At 41.9% G+C, this 21,853-nt stretch overlaps 1 protein-coding gene across 5 annotated transcripts in view; it reads left to right on the top strand.

Annotated features, from left to right (window-relative positions):
- Positions 1–21,853, top strand: part of LOC122766875 (neurexin-2-like) — a 563,355-nt gene that overhangs the window by 218,617 nt on the left and 322,885 nt on the right. For all 5 annotated transcript variants that reach the window (XM_044022084.1, XM_044022083.1, XM_044022085.1 and 2 more), the window contains one exon: positions 9,225–9,526. In XM_044022084.1, coding sequence (XP_043878019.1) covers positions 9,225–9,526 — 302 coding nt within the window. The remainder of the gene's footprint in view (positions 1–9,224; positions 9,527–21,853) is intronic.

Below are 21,853 nucleotides of genomic sequence, written 5' to 3'. Positions count from 1 at the left end.
TTTTCCTCGAGTAATTCACCAAATGTTGATTTATCGGATGCATTTTTTGAAGTAGCCCTACAGAAACATTCTCTGTCCAGCATCTCTGACAACAGGCATCCCTGAATATAGTTTAGACCAGGGGTGTCAAACGTACCGGCCCACCAGGAGGAATCTGTGAACAAATATGATACTTTTCACTTCCAGATACCTGTGGTTAAGTGTTTTATACCTTTGTAAATAGTAAACTTTCAGGTTGTTTTGTAAAAAGACACTTAATTTAAGGTGAAACAAAGGGAAACATTTGGATTGCTTGTTGTTAATAGGTTATCATGATATTATTTGACAGGTCCAGCCCACTTGAGATTGTAGATTGATGGTTTAGACCAGGGGTGTCAAACTCATTTTTGTTCAGGGGGCCGGACCAGTAAAAATAGTAAAATAATAGCTTAAAAACCTATGAACAACAAGAACCCCTTTGTTTTTTCTCCTTTGTTTCACATTTACTGAAGGATACTTTTACAAAACATGAAATTTCTTGAGAAATATAGGTGCAATTTCAACAATATCATGCCTAAATTTACTATTTACCCAGCACACTGGATCTATAAAGGCACGGGTATCTGGAGCATTTGACATTACGTTTAGATTAGTGTGAAATTTAACAAATTCATCCTGAGGGGGCCGGTTCTGGCCCCCGGGCCGTATGTTTGACACCCCTGGTTTAGACAGTACACTGGCTATTGTTCTTCATGCTTGTCTCACATGTGCAGAGACGCCTTTGCACATGAACTCAGTGCAGAAAAACACCCTACAGTGAAGTTAGGAAATGTTATCGGAGTGTTTTGGTGTGACCTAAGCCTGAAAAAGAAGCATACAAAGCAGGAAAAGGCAGTTCTGTGTGTGAGCAGTATCCTTAAGCACTACTAGCTCAGGTGTGAGTTAGTGGTAGCTCAGCTTTTTTTCAGGTCCCTGACTAACTGCAGTCACGTTTGCTGCGCACATCTGCTGCTGTGCTTATGTTAATACATAAGATGAATGAGTCCCATCACTCGTTTATTTCTGGAAGGAAATGGATGATTTTATCACGCGCTAACCCCAACCCATGCACGACCAGATGACATGACGGTTACACTAAACACGCCACTCAAAGTCACTCTTAATGGATTTTTTTTTTTTCTTGTCTTATAATAAAAAAATAAAAGAATAAAAATCTAATATTGGGAAGCAGTTATCCCCACAGCCCCCGTGCCTCTATCTCACGTCATGCCATATGGGCTGATTCATGCTGCTACATCCATCATTGAAAAGCCTCCGGAGAGAAAGGTTAGAATTTAGCTAAAGGCTTTCCAAATACATCAGAAGATTCATCCAATTTTTTTTGTTTGTTGCCCAGTCTGTGAAACATCTGAGTTGATCATTTTACACTCACCTTCAAATGCCAGTGGTAAATATCGATTTAGTATGACAGTTAAAAAACATGAGTCTTACCAGAGTGTGAAGTAGCCGTCTATTTGCATGTGTTTTTATTTATTTCCACCTACACTGAGTCACTCATTAAGTTTAATTGTACTCCGGGGCTTCATTAGAATTTTATTTTTTGTAATAAATGAGTGTAAGTTGTTGGCAGTACATATTTGGTGAGTTGCCAGGTACCCCTAATGTGCGTTTCACTACTGTTTTGACCTGCCACCCGTATTCATTCATTAGTTGAAAACTTGTCAGATACACACTTCCATTTATCTCTGATGTGGGTCGTTATTCAGCGCCGTGGGTTCAGGAGGTCAAACGCCTTCAGCAACAAGTTGTCCTCGTTAAAACTCCTCCTCAGCTCACTGAACGTTTCATTAACACTTAAACGCGCTCTCTCAGCGGCAGTGTTTAATGGACTTAAATTTGTCCAAACTGAGAGCGGTAACACACAGACATGCATTTTATGATGCATTTTAATTCCAATCTGTCATTATCCCTTCACTGGTCATGTGGGTCATATTTTACTTCAAATTGAACCACTTTTTAAAACATATTTTCAAATAATCATTGCTGAAATGACCCCTTCTAGTTTGTGAACCACTCCATGACCTTTGTGGCCCCTTCTTGCACCTCTCTGACAAATGCCACTGTCATATCAGCAGGATCTCTTAATGCACATAGGAGGAACATAAACATTGATCTGCTCCACATATAAAGGCCATTGTGTCTGTGTTTTCTGTGTCAAAATGTCACCGGTGGGAGTAAAAAAGAGTTTCTTTGGCACACAAGCAATAAAATAAACGATTGCCATAAATAACGAAGCATCCTCCCATAGTAATCTATTCATGTATAGTTTTTTTTTGTCTTGTTCCGGAAGAATTATGTTCCATTTATACACCAACGACTCCATTCTACTACCAGCTGTGATATAAATATCATAAGTACATCAATTTAGAGTGGATACTTCTTCAGTGTCATTGTCAAGAACCCACATCCAGGCAGAAACAATACTGCGTTGTTTCCTCCCTCTGCTTAATTGACAGTAACAAACTGACATCCCATGGTACAAGTGCAAGTGTGTATTTCCTTGAATGTAATCTTATGTTTCTCTTTAGGCTCTTAATTCAACTAGAATCCTTTTTTGTCTCCCACCAAGACTATTTTGCATTAGACTTTTCTAATTGAGTCTTTGTCCAAATATGCAAATAGTTGTCGTCTGTGAGATATTTTCACTACAGTTCAATATCAAGTTAATGAGCCAAGTCCAAGCAATGCTCACTGGAGCCATTGGAAGAAGAAAAAAGAAAAAAAAAGAAATCCATACCTGTATTTCTCATGGATTGTTGCATGTCGTTGAGGGGGAGAAAGGAATATGAGCATTAGCCAGATCAATGTAGCAGAAAATGGCTGGAAGAGGGAACTGCAAGTGCTATTTCTTGTTTACAACGTTGGTGCGATGCTAAATAACGTCGCACTCGTCATTTTGAGTTTAAGTGTGTGTGTGTGTGTGTGTGTGTGTGTAAGAAAGTGCAATTTGATGATGGAGAAGATGAGATTGTCCCGGCTTTACCTCCTCTGCAGTGTGCGGGCTACGACGCCCTGCCGCGAAAGAGCACATAATCAATCACCTATCACCAGTTTCACTTTACTTGACATTTTCTTTGTGTCCTAGTTGAGCCGAGAGACTCAACAGCCGTCCGCTGTGATAATAGTCGTCTGCCAAGACATCCACGCTGGGAGAGAAAATAAATCACGGGAAAAACAATCTTACAAAAAAGGGGGAGGACGAAAGTGGACAAAGGTTACAGAACGCATTGTTTCCCAGGCAACGGGCAATTAAATTCCTACCCTTTACTATACCTTAATTAATCTTCAACCACACCTCCAAGTATTGGAGTCACACATTATCTTCAGTGTCCTGTTTATGTCGCCCAACTTACAGTAGCACTCGAGCACTAGAGAGCAGATTTAGTATTTAGTATTTATTTAAAAAAAAAAAATATTGTTTCCTTTTCCTTCTTCTTCTTCCTCTGCTTCTTAACCACCTGCACGCTGCGACCTTCAAATACTGTCAATCAAAGCAGCGGCACAAGGGATTAAATTAAAACGAATGGCGTGCTCTTAAAATATAACCTGCAGCTACATTTAAAGGTAGAAGAGCAAAAAAAACTAGTCTAATCAAGTGTCTGTATGCCAAGGGCTTTTGAAATGTAAATCTCCGCCAGCACACTTAGTCATAGGTTAGATAAAAGTCTGCGGAAACGTCGCAGATGTGACTTCACTAATAAAGTCAAGTGGGTAATTAGAATTTTAGATACATACACAATGCGCGGGGTTCATTTAATGCTGCCGCCGTCAAAAAGGCGGCATCGCGTGGAAGTGACCAACATTTAAAGGGTCGTCAAAAACGAAATAAATAAATAAATAAATAAATAAATAAGCTACAGACACGATTACCTCACTGCAGACGACTCACCCAATGTTGACACTGTACATGGCCTGGTCACACGTTCACTGTGTCTTAACCAGCACGTTTGTTTAAGTTTGGGGAACATAATCAGTGCGACAAAGAACGCTGGCCTTCAGCAAATGAGCTGGGCAAATTATAGCTCCTTCATTATGGGATCACAATTAGTCCGTGGATCGATACATACAGTAATCACCTGCTGGTGCAGAGAAAATGCTAATGAGAATCATGGAGTCTTTTGACGAAAGAATATAAATGTTTTACTCAAACTGGACTTTGTAAATAATAATACATACGTTATTAAATCATCCAATTACAACACGTGTGCAGCTGTGCTGTGCAAGTTCATTTGTCTGGACATAAACTCACCATTGATTTATTTGATAAAAGATTGTCAGGTTTTTGCCGTTTCTCATTATGTGTTAGTTCAAATGAATCGAGCGAGCTCAAGCGCCTAAGATCCTTTACATGTTGCCATGACGACACTGGAATCAACATTCAAGCTGCTCCCTGCTCCTAATTCGAGGACGGTTCCTAATAGAGGACGGGTTAAATGCAGAGACAGAATTTCCCCTAAGGGATCAATTAAGTATGAGGAGAAAAAAAGAATCAAGGTCTTTATGAAGATTCTTGTATGTATTCATGACTTTTTCTAAGTGTTGTGGTAAGTTTAAAAACCCGGGAGTAAGAAGTGCAAAAAAGAAAGAGCGAAATAAATCATTTAAAGACTTTTATGCTCCTATAAATCATTCTACCAAATGGTCTACCAGGCAAACCTGGTAAATATTATATTATATATTATATTATATTTGCTGTGCTGTCATAGTCATTGGGACAGTAAATGATATCATTTGAGTTGTTTATTATATGTTTACATGATTTATGAGACCCCATGGTCATTTTTGCTCAGGGAAGTCACACATTTATGAGTGTTTATAATACATTTAAATAAATATTTTCTATTGTTCTTATTATTATTATTTTTATCCATGTATTTACAACTACCTGTTGTCTCCCGGTTTTCACGTCGTCCCGCGATTCGTCTATCAAATGAATGTGAACGTGGACACTCAAGTTTGAATTATAAAATCACAATTTAATGACTCCTTTCCATCCTACAGTAATCGTTCCTCGTTCTCTATCGCCGCCTTTCCGCGTGTGTTCCACAGCAGGACGCCAGTCTCTGTGTGTGGACTCCAGCGATCCCCGTTGGCTTATGAAGCCGCATCAAAGCTTTCACACTGCGTCCCACCGCTCCTCTTATCTCACTGTTTCTCCAAAGCTGTCGGACACTGTCTCTGTGGGGCACACGGCGCTCATCGGGAAGCTAATAGAGTGAGACTGTATGTGTGCAGTGTGCCTGCGCGCGTGACGCGGTGAGAGCGTCGAGGATAATGCGACGTGACGAATGGATTTTGCATATGTCCAAATGCACACGCTCACAATTCTCCCGTTGTCTCCTTACTAATAGCACCTCACTGCCAATATGTCACCCGATCGTCCTAAAAGCTGCATGTCAGGGTTCATTTTTGCGCCGACGAATGCGCCACACAAGTTTGGATGCAGCTATTCATGCGGCTCATCTTATTAAACCTGTTCCCTCCTTTAGTCGGAGCCAAATCCAATCTAATAACACATGCTGCACTGCACTTTTATTACTGTGATGCCAACCAAAGACTCCACAATGCCGCTCGCTCGACGATGATGATGTCGTTGTTGTGTTCTTCCAAGGCCAGGAACATGTGTAATAAATATCCATAGATCAGCGTTCACTGCGGTTTGCCGAGAAGTGAGATTGCATACTTGTTTACACATCCCGGGGCTGATTTTCTCGAGTGAAGCTAGAGTGCATGAGTCGTGTATGTGTGAGTGGGTTTGGAGTGGGTGTGATGATCCAAGTCCGGGGGAATTGATTACACTTTGGGTGGAATTCCATCCTCTACCTCTGCTCGTCCTCCCCCCTCACACAGAGACGGGACAACCCCCTCAAGAACGGCGAGGGCCAGGACTCCTCCTCCACCTCAACTGCAGCAAAATACTTAGTTGTTGGTGCCGGTGTGATCGTGGCATACGCCAATGGTTTTGATGATTGAAGTCTTACTTTTTACACGATTGAGCAACATTTATTAAAGTTCTCTGTGTAATTAACCGTCAAGATAATGAGGCTGCCTGGATTTATTTTGATTTTATGGCTGTAGAATTGTCAAAAAATTTTCAATGGTAACTTTCACTTTGGATATCTGGCAGTTATTCGACCGTTTGGGAATTACGGTGCTGAGACGCTGGCGTCACAAACGTGCGACGCGCTGGGGAATCTCGTCTGTGATCGGACGGTCGTTCCGTGGAAGTTCTAAAGGTTCTTTTCGGCATCCATCCATCTGTATTCTACCACTTTATCGTCCACATGAGGGTCGCGGTGCTGTGGCAATCGCGAGCTGACACAGGGCGAAAGGCGGGGTCACACCCTGGACAGATCGCCACTCCGGAATTTTTTTTTTTAAATTTCACAAACAGTCTACGAGTTACGGTAATGAGAAGCAAAAACCGTCTTGTGCCACTGACGTCTGCTTTTCTGTTAATATTGTACAGTATTGTACTGACACGTAGGTTGAGCGCCATGAAAGGCCACCAGTCTGCGCATGTGGAGAGTGAATGCTGACTTTGTGTATCTCATTTGGGGCGGTTGTCGGTAAGATTGCTCTGCCTTGTGCGCCGGTTGTATCGTTTTCGACCCCCGGAGGACCTTTGACGTGGAGCGGTCCATTCAGTCGTCTCAGCGGCATCCACCACCAGAGGAACGTGACATTTAGTGAATAATAAAGATGCCGTTATGAGTGTCTAAATTTCAATTGAGTCGTTGCTGTAATGTAGTCGGGGCCTTCGTTGAGGTTAATTGAGACCTTGACAGCACTTTAGTTACCGCTTTGTGCTTGTGTGTCTTTTCTTACCTCTGGCTGCAGTGTGCGGCTCTCGGGGCTTTTATGTAAAGCTATTTGATCTGAGTGAAAAGTGTGTACGTTGAGTGTGTGTGTGTGTGTGTGTGTGTGTGTGCACGCACGCAGTCACACGACCGCACCGCCGGATTGAAATGATGAGATACAGATGATGTACAGGACTTTAAAAAAAAGAGAGAGGCATGCATCGCGACAAGCACATATTCACGGGGGCTGAAGTGGTCTCAGAGGAGTTCTATGAGTTTTTTTGTGGCGAGATTGGAGTCATCTTCTTCTTTGCGTTCAGTGCTTTGCTGCATGGAGGACGATCACCTGCTCCTGGCAGCACACAGGGCTTATATGAGATGAACAAGTGTATGAGTGTGTGTGCGTGTTCTGGCCTGTCAGTGTCCATGTGTCCGCCATGCGTCCCTTCAGCTTTATCTGGCGCTCTCATTAACCGTACACAAACAAAACATTCTTATTTGTACTTAACGCGGCTCGCGGCTCTCCTCGGTTCGTTTGTTTTGCTCTGTCTCGCCGAGCTAACGGATGCAACCGCAAGCTGTTTGTTGCTCACTGTTAAAAGCCCCGCTCTTTGGAAGGGGGTCCAGCTTTAATACATAATTGAAAATGGTCGCTGTGGTCCATTTGCTGTGCTTTTATTCTTCCAGCATCAGCAAGACAGACACCGCCACGAGGCTGCTCCTGGGGATTTACTTCATTTTTTTTCCTCTGCATCTCTTTCTCTCTCCTTTGTTGCCTTTTTTTTTTTTTTTTGATGACAATTCACACTTCAATTGAGATTGCTCAAATGTTTATTTTATTAAATCTTTATTAGGTAGCTGCCATTTGTCCTTCACCTCCTCCCTGCAAGCGTTTTCTTTCGCGTTCTTTTCGCACTTTATTATCTTGACGTGTCTCGTTTGAAAGAGAGTGCCGTCATCCATGTTAATGTTCCAGAAATGCAGCAGTTAGGATGCCACTTAAACACAACATCATAGGTCCCATGCAGCTGTTATTCCTTAAATTGGTATGAATAAAAAAAAAAAGTGTAATCAACTTTATTTGACAATCACACATTGAACAGTCGTCCCCCCACCCCCCGTCACCCACTTTTCCTTGTGCCTCAGTCCTAAACCTCATTACCTGAGGCTGACTCCTCAAACTCGGCCTCCCTGGGGGAAGAAGCGATGGAACCCAGGAAGTATCACTTTGATCATGGCTCTTGTTGGGGGAACCAGTTGATTTGTATCACCGCCAGACGGGGAAGAGTTATTTGACAGCAGAAAGCGATTATTTGTACCATGAGTCCTTTTGGTATTTTGTGTTAAAATGAAAACTATTAATCACAAGGAGCAATATATCAAAATTAGAATGAAAACAACCTTTCTTTCCGCGTTTACTTTTGCATCCACACCCTGAAGTGTCCGTCTTGTGAGTGCTGCAACAGGTGTTTAAGTTCCTGACAGATGCACATGGTGTCCTCCCCCCTGTCGTACAAACTGGCTGTTTTGACTGGTTGTGTGTGCACGGCGCTCGCTGCAGTGGGAGCTGCTCATGTGTTTGGGTTGCAGACAGACTGACAGGCATTAACAGAGTTGTCAACACGGCGTCTCCTTCCTTCATTCCTTCCTCTTCTCTTAAGATTTGTTGTTTTGCTTCTGTTTTTTCCCCCCAAATCTTATTCTGACTGACCTGTTTATGCTGCTTTGACAAACTAATTATGTTGCAAATAAATGGTGTTTCATCTGTTGTATTCGGGTATTTGCATTTTAAGATGGTAAAACTGTCTCAGATTGACATTTTAGACATTGAAATTGAATAATAATGTCATTTACAATCTGGGTTTGATCAATTTGGCACAAAAAGGATCTACTTTTTTGACTTAACCCTTTAACACCTAAGCATCAAAATGTCATTCCGAACATTTTTTTGCTTATTTTAACCAAACAACAGCCAGAAAATGTCCTGTAACTAAGTGCTTTTGCCCATTTTTCCAGAATAACTTTCAATAGCTGGCAGTTATTTGCAATTTACTGCATTAGAATAGTGTATTAACAATTTAAAATGAAGAAAAACAAGAAGTTTTAATTAGAAAAAAACACTAGTTGGTTTCCTGCAACATTGTGGATGAAATGACCGTAATAACCACACGTTGACTTCGACCTGCAACTTCTCTTTGGAATTTTTCCCGATAGCAAAAACCGTCGTGTAATTACTTGAATGCAAAGTGCGCCTGTGCAAACTCGGTGTTAAAGGGTTAATATGCATTTAAAATGATGTTTATTTGGAAGTGATTATGCTTCGACGGACTTAGTCTGTAATACTGAAGTAATCCTTTCTTTCCCACCTCTTATGTTTTCCTCCAGGTAAGGAAGAGTCGGTGGCCACCTTCAAGGGCAACGAGTTCTTCTGCTACGACCTGTCGACGACGCCGATCCAGAGCAGCACCGACGAGATCACGCTCTCCTTCCGCACGCTGCAGCGCAACGGACTCATGCTGCACACGGGGAAGTCGGCCGACTACGTGAACCTTTCCCTGAAGAGCGGTGCCGTCTGGCTGGTCATCAACCTGGGCTCGGGGGCCTTCGAGGCCCTGGTGGAGCCTGTCAATGGCAAGTTCAACGACAATGCCTGGCACGATGTGCGCGTCACCCGCAACCTGCGCCAGGTAAACACTGTCTCCGTAACCCAGGGCCACCGCATATGGAGTGGTGCCTCTGTTGGACACCCACCTTAACTCTGCTGCTTTATCTAACTCTCCTCTTCTTTTTTTCTTCACTTTGCACAAGAGGTTTTTGACTCGTCTACCTTCTCCTCTGCCGTTGCTCGCTGCCAAATCTAACAGACATCTCTTCCTTTGCAGGTTACACTCGAACAGAAACTTGGTGCCGTGTTTTTGTTTGTTTCTCTCTGAAAAAATAAGCTCACCTTGATGTGCAAAGATCATTGTAAAGGCAAAGGATGGAAAATTCATCACACAAATAACACAAATTCTAATTAGATTATAGTTAACATGCATGAAAGTAACGTTAATAAATGCTATGCATATTAAAGATGCGGCAGAACAAGTGAAGAAAAGTGTGGTGCTCAATATGTATGCACATAATGCACTGGGCTACACAAATAGAATGCACCCCAATTCATCAAAGGTGACAACGCACTTATACCCTCTCTGAACAAATTACCCAACACATCTTTACAAATCTTTAATCGCAGATAATGGGAAACAAAAGAGCACCTGCAACCTGCAGTGTATGAGCACGAATGGGGCGGGTAAGTCGCACAGAGACGCGCACATACAGTACATTCTGCGAAAAATACTCCAGGTCATCAATTGGCGGTTGCAGATAGGGGCAGTGAGATGCGATCAATTTCACTTAGACTTGCCGTGCTTACTTCTCCGCATAGTTTTGGGAGGAATTGTAATTGGAATGAATGTCTTGTCAGACCTAATAATGGCCATTGTAAGCAGCCTTGGATGCACAAAAGAGCCTGATGTGAATGCATTAACACAGAGATGGTACATCAGCTTTTTATGGTGTGCCTGCAGATACACCCACAGGAAGTTTGCATATAGAAAAACAACAGGAAGTAACAAAGTCCTGTGCTTACTTACTTATACTTAGATGCATCCCATTAAAAAGGGCAATCTTGAGTGCAAAATAATTCGAAACGTGGACTAAGTGCGGTTAAATAATCGGGGAGGGGGCTCCCCCGACATTTATTTCACCGAGCGATGACATTAAAATGGGTTTCATATAATAAATTAGAAAATGGTACAAGATCTGTGATATTTTATATGCCATGCTTGCCTTAGGATAAGGGGGTAGTGATCACACACTCGCAGACAAGCACTCATACACAGTCGGGGTCAAATATGCAATGCTGCAGAGCTGTGTGTGATCACCAGAGTGAGACTCGCTTAATGAGTTTTGGAAAACCAAGCGGATTTGAAAGATTTACAGCATGCGCTGACCCGCCGACCACCGACTGCACCGCAATGACCATTAGCCAAATGAGCAACACAAGCACGTAGACATGCTAAACTGAGACATTGTAGTTATTTTCAGCCTATCTGCTCGTATCGCTCGCCGTCCGTCTGTGTAGACTGGCAGTTATAATAACAATGTGACTGGAACTGTGAGGGTTCTTGCACGCGGAACACAGTTAGGCAGGAAGTCAGAAGCAGGTGTAGCATGCAACAGTTGGTCCGTTTTCATAATGAAAGCCTTTAGCGTGGCTCACCATGTTTCGTTTAAACAACTAAAGCAAAGCCACAAATCTTTTAGTCTTTGCCACGTTTAGTGCACGGAACACGAGTTATTGTACGCTGCAGTACAGCAAAGTAAGCAGATATCATTAAAGCATTACAATACGTGACATGTCATTTAGCAGACGCTTTGGTCCAAAATGCATATATGTATATATATACATATATATATATATATATATTTATATATATATATATATATACATATATATATATATATATATATATATATGTATACTGTATGCAGATATCAAATATCTATACTCTGTCCATGTTAAGACCCAGAACCACTGATTTCCACGTGGCAACTTAATCCCCAGTGGATTATTGTATTTGACCTTAAGAGGTAGCAGAGGTGTTAAAGAGCTCTTTAGGTTTACACGAGAGCATCCCCACCGAGAGACACAAGGAGCCGACGTATTGACGCCATCGACCACCACTGACCCAGTGTTTGCTCTTGAACTGATAACCGCTGATCCGTGAGCTCTTTCATGTACACCAGTGCAGAGACAGACGTGTGTGTGTGTGTGTACATTACACTTAAATATGAAAAAGACAACGATTGAGGGAAAATCTTAATGCTGTATGTATGAAGACCATGAGTGTAAAACAAAGATACTGTACATCTTAAGGACAGTTAATGATAAATAATAAAATGAACACAGTACTCAAGATAAAAAAAAAAAAGACATAACAATAATGTAATTAAAATGTAGACCAATTACGGAAGAGGATTAGGGCCACATGTAAAAAGATTTTTTTATAAAGTAAAGTAAAAAACAAACAAAAAAACCCAGCATAATTGTCAGAATTTGAGTTTAATCTCAGAATTAAAGACTTTTTTCTCAGAATTCTGACTTTAATCTCAGAATTCATGCTGTTTTATTTATTTTCTTTCTTTCAAATGTGGCCCAAATACTCTTCCGCCACCAATACCAATACTAATTCTAGTTCTGATTCTGTCCATTTTACTTGATTTGCATGAGATTAACGTGAAGCAGAGGGTGGATAATATGTCGTTGACACCTTGATGTCAAGACAAAGCAAGTATTTAATACCATTTCCTAACATATTTCCAAAACTACATGTACACTTAAACACACTTTTACAGACCACTGCAGATCGTTCTCAAATGACAGGCACGTTGTTTCACTCCCACCGTGTTCGGTGCGGTTAATTATACACTTAATTGTGTCATCTCATGTTAAAAAATGTCTGGAAATGTAAAAAAAAGAAAACAAGGACACTGTGCCTCCCATTGTGCTGTAGCTAATAGAGTATCATGCCTGCAGTCTGCACGACAAACTGAACTGTGAAATCTAACTGAGGTTTCTGCTCCAGCCTCGTTTGTCTCGAAGAGTCTCATTCACTTTGTCTGTTGTTCTCCTAACACTGTGCGTACGTATCTACCGCCGCATCCGAATAAGTTAATCCTCTCACTAACCAGACTCTATCTGTCTCTCTCTCCTGTTGGATGTGTCTATCCTCCACAAAACCTGTGAATTTGTCAGAGTTGTGCAGGATAAAATGATGCAGACAGATTTGGGTGAGGTGATGGGGACACTCCGTCAAGAGAGAGAAAAAGGAGAAAGGGGAGGGCAGGGAGAAGGAGGAGAAATCGGTATGGTATGTGGCCAATGACTGATCATAGATTCAGAGCTCCCCTTGGTGGCATTTGGCAGTACTGCGAGTGTGTGTGTGTGTTTGTAGAATTTAGCTAATCCCTGTGGTATTCAGTTGCAACGTAGACAAGGACACACGCTCTCTCTCCCTGCAGTGCACACTCACAAACATCCTACACCATTCATCCCTGCCCACAGCGGTTAGCATGCCTATTTTACCTCCTCCTCCTCCCCCCCCTCTCTCTCTCTCTTCTCTCTGACATTATGATCTACTATCATGTCCGTCTTATAGACTTCAGCACCAGTCACCATCCTTGCCCCCGTCTCTCCTCTGGGATCTCACACGACGTCTAAAGGCAGGAAGCGCGAGAGCAAAGACAAAAGATGAAACCCCTCGTGTCAGGATGTCTCGGGGAAATGATCCGTACCGTACACTGCGCCAAACACATCACATTGGGAAACTAGGTCAAATATTATGCATGCAAGGACACTGTAGTCAGCACTGCACTCTGCAGAGTTAAAACAAATCCAGATTTTGTTCTGTATTTTATTTGAAAATGTGCAAACAGATCATGAGGCAGGGCAAAGAAAACTTGAGTTGCTTTGTTCATACATTTTTATCCCTTTTAAGTGGTTTCCAAAATGATTTGTTGTCACAAAGTGGAGCTTGTTAGATTGTACGTCCATTCCCAGCTTTTAGTCGCTACGATCACTTACAACGTGCTGGAAATGAGCTGGAATCAAACACCTTTTGTCCAGATATGTTCACCAGCCTCTAAAATCTCGTCACATGTGTAAACCACTTCCATATTTTATTCCGGATTATAGAAACGCAATGAAACGTGCGGCGCGCTCCGCTGAAAAGAAATAGGGCGGCAGGGAAATACAGTAACGTATACTGTATGCTGATGAATTCTTGGAGGGCAAACTTTTCCGTGCGAATGATCGCGGCCTCGCATCACACCTGCTTGTTTGTCTGCTCGGCAGACAATTGAGTCCCGCGGGAGCGAGCGCGGGCACTCAGAGGAAACGCGAGACGCACACTGGCAGGGTAGAGGAGGTGTGTGTGTGTGTGTGTTCTCATGAGAAGAAGATGAAGAAGAAGAACGTGTGAAAGAAAGATTGTGTGCACGCCGAGTGTAGTCCTGTCATCTGAGACTAAAGGAGTATCAGACCAGCGGGAGACACAACAGTTTGAGCACAGGGAAGTTTTCTTTGAAATGAACTTTAAATCCCGCCATCGTGACTAAGAAACACCTCACCTTTAACACTGTCTATTACTCCCCGCCTCCCCTCCCTCACACATCCGTTTTCCATGTAAGTGGATTAATGAATGGATCAAACGGATGTTTTCTGTCCTCCCAGTGATGCACAGGCCCCAGAGTTCAGCCGCGGCAGACGAGCTTTGATCTGCGTCGAGATCAGGTTCAACAAAGGTCAGGGCGAGAATTGTAACGCGTCACACGTTAGCGGTGACCTTTGCGAACCGTATCCGAGTCCCTTCGCTGTGTTATAATCTCTGAGAAGGCTGATATCTTTAATTTGCTCGGGCCTTAGCCCTCTCTTAAGAATGAGAGGAATGTGTTTATGTTATTTCTAAGTGATTCAGCCTCTAAAAGGGCACTCATATCTGATTTGTTTTTTGTTTTGTTTTGTTTTGCAGGCCCCTGCTTCACAGGGAGAGCCGTGAATGACTGCTAATAGTAGTGGCATTATACTTTTCTACAATTTAGTTCACCAAACTAGGGCCACAGTAAGCATACGTTACATCAGAACAAGCGATTATACAATTTTATTTTATGTTTTAGTGATGTGAATCACAAAAAAAACACTGTTGAACTTTGAATCTGAAGGCATGCATGTAACTGTTTATGATCCTTAAAGTCAATAATGGATTAGAAAACCTATAAAACACTAGCGGAAAGAAGAAGAATGGAATCAGATTAACCCTTTATCACAGCGGCGTCAAACGTACGGCCCGCGGGCCAGAATCGGCTCACCAGAGGGTCCAATCCGGCCCGCGTGGAACTGAAATACTGTGTTTTTGTGCCTTTATAGATCCGCCATGATCTGTAAGTTATAATGCACATATGTAAATGGTAAAACTTGCGTAATGTTGTCGAAATTACACGAGGAATATTTTGAGTTCTAATTATTGTTATTGTGCTTTTATTTTACTGGTCCGGCCCACTGACTCTCAAAAACAACTTCCAATATGTGGCAGTCATTTACAATTTACTGCATGTTAAAATAGTGTGTTAACTATTTAAAAATGTTTTATTTAGAAAAAAAAAACACTGCAGCTGTATATGTTAAATTAGAATTTTGATACTGTGAAATTACTGTAATAAGCACATTGTGGGCCGTAATGTGCAACTCAGAAACAGTTGGAACAACGCTGTGATACGCTCGACGTAAAAGGGTTGAACAAAGACAGAGAATATTTCGTTGTACAGCCGAGTACCCAAACAAACCACATGAAATTCTACACTTGTAGCCTGCGTTCATGCCTCTCATGCATAATCTAAAGTGGTGCTGCTTAGCTGGATGTCTTCACACTGACCACACAGCACTTAAGCCGTTTCACTCAAATAGTGTTTTTTTTAATTACAGAGTAATGTCATGAAAGTGAAACCTGTGTTTTAAACACAGACTTTTCCTCACCTAAAAAAAGCTGTGGGATTTGAAAATGAAGCGCTGTCACAGCTCGGCTGCTGCCCGCTCATTAGGGAGACTCGTTGTCATTTATTAGTGTTGTAAGATTGTCTCGGGGCACTGTGATCTTCCAAAAGTATTTATCCTTGGATAAAACACACCGTAGCCCTCGAAGCTAACTTGTATTTGGTGATCTTCTTTTACGAAGACATCACTATATTGAAGCGTCACAGTTTAACTGGCAGAGCATGATTCATATGAGATGACAGAACGAGATCAGACCCTTCCCAGCCCTCAGTCAATACCAGGAGCCTGGGCACTCCCCTCCTCTTTCTTGTCACTACTATCTCCACCTCTCTCACTTGTTCAGATTGTTTTTCATCAATTTCTGCAAGGCATGATCAGCCGCAGTTACTCTCCCTGCTCCCCGTCCTCCCCCATCAGTCCACCTCCCTCCCTCCCTCCCTCCCAACACTCAGCCTTCCTCCAGTAGGCGGCCAGAATTCCTACGAGACAGCCAATCAATTTCCTCTCCTCATCCTGGGCCCATTCCCTTTCTTTCTCATTTTCACTCTGTCTCTCTTGCACATGCTCGCCTGCAATTTGTCACTTAGCAACTGTGCGTGTGCTATTGAGTGGTGAATCATCCCTGGCTGCAATATCACAGTGGTTGCATAAACCCTTTCCTTACGACAAAGTCCTCCAGTCAAACATGATACATATACATTTTTTGACAATAAAATATAAATATAAAACGTGACAAGACGCTCATTCAACAGCTTGGAGAATTATAAACCCTTGTGTCTTGGTGTTTGGAGATGAGTACAGCCAATCCTTTATTCGATATAGTCCAAGCTCCTGTAATTAGGTTAAACTGATCAAAAGAACCACATAAAACTATTGAGCGAAAATTGACTTAAGCTATTCTAATCTGGAGCCGCAGGCTTACATGTCACGGCAGTAGCTGCTACTGTTAGCATTTCAATAAGGTCAACATAATGCGTTTAACATAATGATTGACTCTTGTTGCCAAATTGAAAATATCTGGCACACACACACACACACACACACACAGAGCGATACACCTTCGTGGTGACAATGTGGGTTGCCATTCAAAGCAGACGGGGGTTAGTGGATTTGTTGGTTGTGCATAATGACATGCTAACACCGCTGTAATCCTTTTTCGGTTTACTGCCAATGACATTTTAAGTATATTTCCAATTTAATCCAGCTGTGCAGTGAAAAGCAGTCGTCCTGTCGATGTGTATTTTGATTTACTTATTTCCCCCGTGCACCTTTCCCTCTTTTGATCAGAGACCTGAAGGAAACTCCAAACCCTAAAACCCGGTCCTGGCTGTTTGATACCATCACAGAGAGATGCTGTGTTAAAACAAATCTAATTTGCATCCCATTTCTACCACATTAGCATGGCTGCCTGAGTTTGCACACTCAGTCCCTCATCTACCTAATTTGCCACTACCTGCTCCAGCACTTTCATGTTTATTCATCCCGCTGTCTTGCGGACGTCTAATCGGATAACAAATCCCCGCGCCGTTAGCACATTCAAACGGGTGGAAACAGGTCGCGAAGCGCTTGTGAGACGGAAGCGCGGTTTCGATAATGAGAGAGTGATTATGGAAGAGCACATGACAGGAAGAAAGGTGAATTTATTAAAAATTGAATTCAGACCTGGTTTTAACACTGATTTGCATCCTGGATACAAATACATGCAAATGATGTTTTTGACTGAACATACTGTATGTTACTGCTATGCGCCACTGACCAACTGATGCTGTTCACATTTTAATCATTAGAAAGAAAAAAATCATGTGTTATCAGTGAACGCTACAAATAAATCGACATACTTTATAGGTGCTGAGAAGTTAAATATAAATAAAATACTGCAGCAGTGGGTCAGGGGATATTGGCTGAGTCGGCAGTTTGTGCCAGCTTCAGGTTCCAACTAGAGCCACAAACCACTCCGGGAAGCAAGCATTTGTATGTTAAACATTCAGTTTATTTTCCTGAATTATGGGTTTATAGGAGAAGAAAGCAATTAGAAATAGTGTGTTTTAATAATTATGTTAGCATGAGTCATGGCAGGTGAACATTCTTAAATTAAATGCAAAATAAAACGGAGTAAGTGGAGGTTCAGCCATCTATTTATGGAGTTGGAGGTACAGTGGGAGGTCCTATTGCGTCCACTTCCTGGATAAACTTGCACAGCACATCATCCGTCCATCCTGCCATTATGTGTCCTGTGGTTTCTGTGAGTCAGGATGCACGGGTTGCATTCAGATGTGCCACGTCTATGTGTTCGTGTGATAGGATCACTGATAGGATGGTTGTTAATACCAGGGCTGAACACGGTCAACAAAGTGAAAGGGGAACTTTCACTTTTTGTCTTTGTTTCAATGGAAAAAAAATATCAACAAGTTCAAATGATACAACTTTCTGAGAGAGAGAAAAACCACACTCTTACTGTATTTTCTGTTAATAACTGGCTATAAATTAGAGCGAGACTCACTTAGTTGCACTTTTTGTTTTGTTTTGAAAAGAAGAAAACAAGGTTAGGAGCTTAATGCTTTGTATTTGTTTTTTGCGGCGCTAACAAAGTATATAAAATTAAGGAAAGCTATATTCATATTCGTGTTTATCTGCCACAGCTGTGTGCTCACAAACTGAATCAAAACGCGCACAAGTTAACTGTACCTTTCTCAACGTGTTATTAATTTCTAAATCACATTGCCATCTTTAGTTAGATGAGCCATCTGTCTGTCAAAAAAAAAAAAACGTCCAACCAAACACATGGTGACGAGAGCTTGCAAAAAAAAAAAACAATACGACACAATATCACTTTGTCTGTCTGATACGGACACAGAGGCGTGTGGTATTTAAATTGAAATGTGGTTAATTATTGAATAGATGCACTTGTTTGTCATTGACCTCGGCCACGCCCTCAAGAGAAGGAAATGGCCGCCATTTAAAGAGAGAGAGAGCGAGAAAGTCAGTCACAGATGAGGACGATAGGAAGCACAACAGAAAAAAAAATGGACTGAATTATGGCCATCTGTATTGGAATACACAATATGTTGTACTGCAATTTCCATGCACACATATCTGTGTAGACGCACACACACACACACACACACCCACACACTGTTTGTTTGTGGACTCCTCTCAGCTGTAATTGCAGTGACATTTATATTTGCACCTGAAGCCTGTCTGCCAGTTTCCATTACTTGGAGCCAGACTTGGAGAGAGGCAGTCTAGAGTGAATGCTGGATGATTGGAATGAACGCGGAACCAAATGTACCTGAAAGAGCAATTTTGAATTGAAGCCCAGCTGCACTCAGTCTGACAGGGTCACCCACAGAGTGCCCGTGTTACCGAGGACAGCTTGTTGCACCACACATGCACAAATAGCCAGCCAGCCAGATAAATGTAATATAGACTGAGGTTGTGCTTTCATAGTTTGCAACACATACTGAATTCCATGTGTCACTTATCATTAATTCATACAATACAATGTCTGCCTAATGAAAAATCGCCTATTGTGCTTCCCCTCAGGCCCCGTAACACAACTGCACAATAGGAGGTTTATCACTTTTTTTTTTTTCTAAAGGCTCAAATTGGGAAATTTATAGGGGAATGGTAATCGGTCTTGGAACTTTCTCACTTACAATGATGAATCTATCTGGACTGGGTATCTTGGCTCCACCGCACCATCCATTGATCATTTTCACAGCTTTGCCATTAAATATTTATTCAGCTTATTCGCCCCGTGGCCGCAATTCAGTGGCGTCCTCTGTGACAGGTGTGTAAAAGATCGGCAACTCAACAAAAACATCATTTTACATCTTGGCCCAACTCTCTGGCTGTCATGCTGCAGATTTCCGTACACCTGAACCGGGCGACCATTCCCGGCGACAAAGCGTGGGGAATGAATTATAACGTAAATAGTACGAGCATTAACTCCTGCTCCATTTTCTTCCTACTTAATCCCCCCCGAATATATGCCAGCACAGGATATAAATACTTCTTAGCCCAGAGGTGCCTTGAGGACATGTGCTATACTAAGTTGTTTGTCTGTGCCCGTGGTTGTTTCCATGACAAGGCTCTTTATCCTTCATCAATAAACATCGGCACACACACACACAACCTTCATTCTCCCTCATGGGTCAATTACAACAGGGATGATGGGGCTGTCACAGCAGGAGCTACAGACATGTCAGCTTTGAGGACACATTTGGAACAAGCCCAGTGTGGAAGAGGAACCTAACTGTGAGATAGTAAAGTTGAGATGAGCGGGTCTGTTTTTGATGATCCGTGCATTCCTACTTTATTCACATCCTCTGCTACTAGAGTTGTTTATCTCCAAAATCCTCCGCTTTATGTATCTCTCGGCGCGCTCGGCTGTTGTCAGCCCAATGGATTTCCGTTTTACTACACCTCATATATCCTGCATCCGTCCTCCGTCAGCGCTGCGCACACTTCCTCCTCGGAAATTATGAAGTGCAACAACATTGGCGAAGAGTGACCGAAACCCCTTTAAACCGACCAGTTACCCAACCATTCCTTCTACTGTGCGATAACAAAAATGGAACAAAAGTTTAATTTACTGCACGATTGATTTTTGACAATGGAGCACCAGTTCAAGAGTGTTCACGGCTCTCAAGCCTGCATTGAAAAATCTGACTTGTATACTATACGCCTCTAGATCTTCTACACACCCGTTTCAGTGGCTTGGCTCACTACGTTTCTTTCTTGTCTGGCAGTTTATTCGGCTCCTTACTTCTCACACCTCGACTCCATGTCTTACTCCCCATTTAGACTTATTTACAAGACAATGATTAGGGTTATTATTGTGCGGAAATTTACTTCCCAATAACCTGCAAAGCTTCACCGACAGACCTCTACGGAGCCACACATCAACACGAAAAAAAGCAAGTCGAAGGAGCAAAGAGGAATTTTAATAATCATGAAGTAATTAAGTGAACAATGGGGTCTGTGTTCATTTTCTATGCACAATTTACATCCTCTGTACACCATGTTTATCCCGAGACCTGAAAATTCATTTCAAATGAATATAAAAAATGATAAATCAAAAACTAATTAAGCCCCCCAATTACTCAGTTCAAGTTTAATACATACAGGTTCTACAAACATGCACACTCTCTTTATTCCTTATATTCTGTTTTCATTTGGATATATAATAACGTTATGTTCCTAACCTGCAGACAACAAAATCCGTCTTCTGAAATGCACTCACTGCGACGTAGACACGGGTGTGTTCTCAAGATAATGCGAGCGCCGTACATAAAGAAGTCCAAGTGTAATTGATTCCTTTCATGTGCACCCCGTCTCCTCGCTCGCCGACATCACTGAATCGTCTCAATTCAAAGAGATCGTCGTCAATGTTTGAAGGATACGTTTTCCATGACCATCTCAGGGCTGTTCTTTCAGAGATCTGAGAGCTGGGGAAGTTCAGAATTCAGACAGGTATGCCTGAAAGGAATCTAACACATACAGAATTCAGAATGTTGTATCCCTCTTCTCTAGCCCCGCCATGCCCCATTGATGAAATATCAGACATTGTCAGGGGTTCTTATCGCGTCCACTCTGAAGGACGTTCACATGTCAATATGACCACACATCAAAACGGTGGATCTTCAAATCTCCCACACACACACTTGCTCATGTAGTTGTCCTCTCTGTTTCCAGACCTCCTGTCCCCACATGCACAACTACAGTAACCACAGAGGTAACGGCACAATTACTCTGCAGCGTCATGTAGCACCGAGTGGAACAATTACGCTAAATCGCGCCAAAACGCCACATTAAAACTAAAATTAGCAGTATAAATGACACAAAAATACCATACTAGTTAGCGTGCACGTCAGAAAACAACAACCATAACAGTTTAACCCAAAAACTGTTCAATAACGACCTAAAACAGGGCAAATGTGGAGCAGCAACTTACCCTCATGGACATTGCAGAATGTTTTAAATATATTTATACATCTCAACTGCCTGACCTGGAGCTTTGTAGTTGCATAAAAAACTAAAAACTACACATACATGATTATACATTATGTAAAAAAAACATGACTGTTATATTATATTTTATATATTTTATAAGATATTGCGATTTAACCATTGCACCATTTCCCAAAAGTGGGAACCCATACATCAGGGCTATTCAACTTCAGAACCAGGGGGGCTGAAAAGGAAAATAGCTGGTATTTTGTGAGCCGCACGGGATATTTTGTCCAAAAAATAAAAATAATAACAACAATTTGGCTAAAATAAAAGGTTGATAGCAATTATAGCAATTATATATTGCTACAAGGAATAAAAAATAGCCAAACATATACCATATTTTTCACTTTAATTTGACATTAATCCTCTACTCTCTGGAAAAGTAGTTGAATCCACCTGCCATACG

Source organism: Solea senegalensis, linkage group LG3 (assembly GCF_019176455.1).
Source record: "Solea senegalensis isolate Sse05_10M linkage group LG3, IFAPA_SoseM_1, whole genome shotgun sequence".
In the NCBI taxonomy this organism is placed as follows: Eukaryota; Metazoa; Chordata; class Actinopteri; order Pleuronectiformes; family Soleidae; genus Solea; species Solea senegalensis.
Note: the sequence above shows the minus strand (reverse complement) of the source record. Positions and strands in the feature narration are given on the sequence as shown.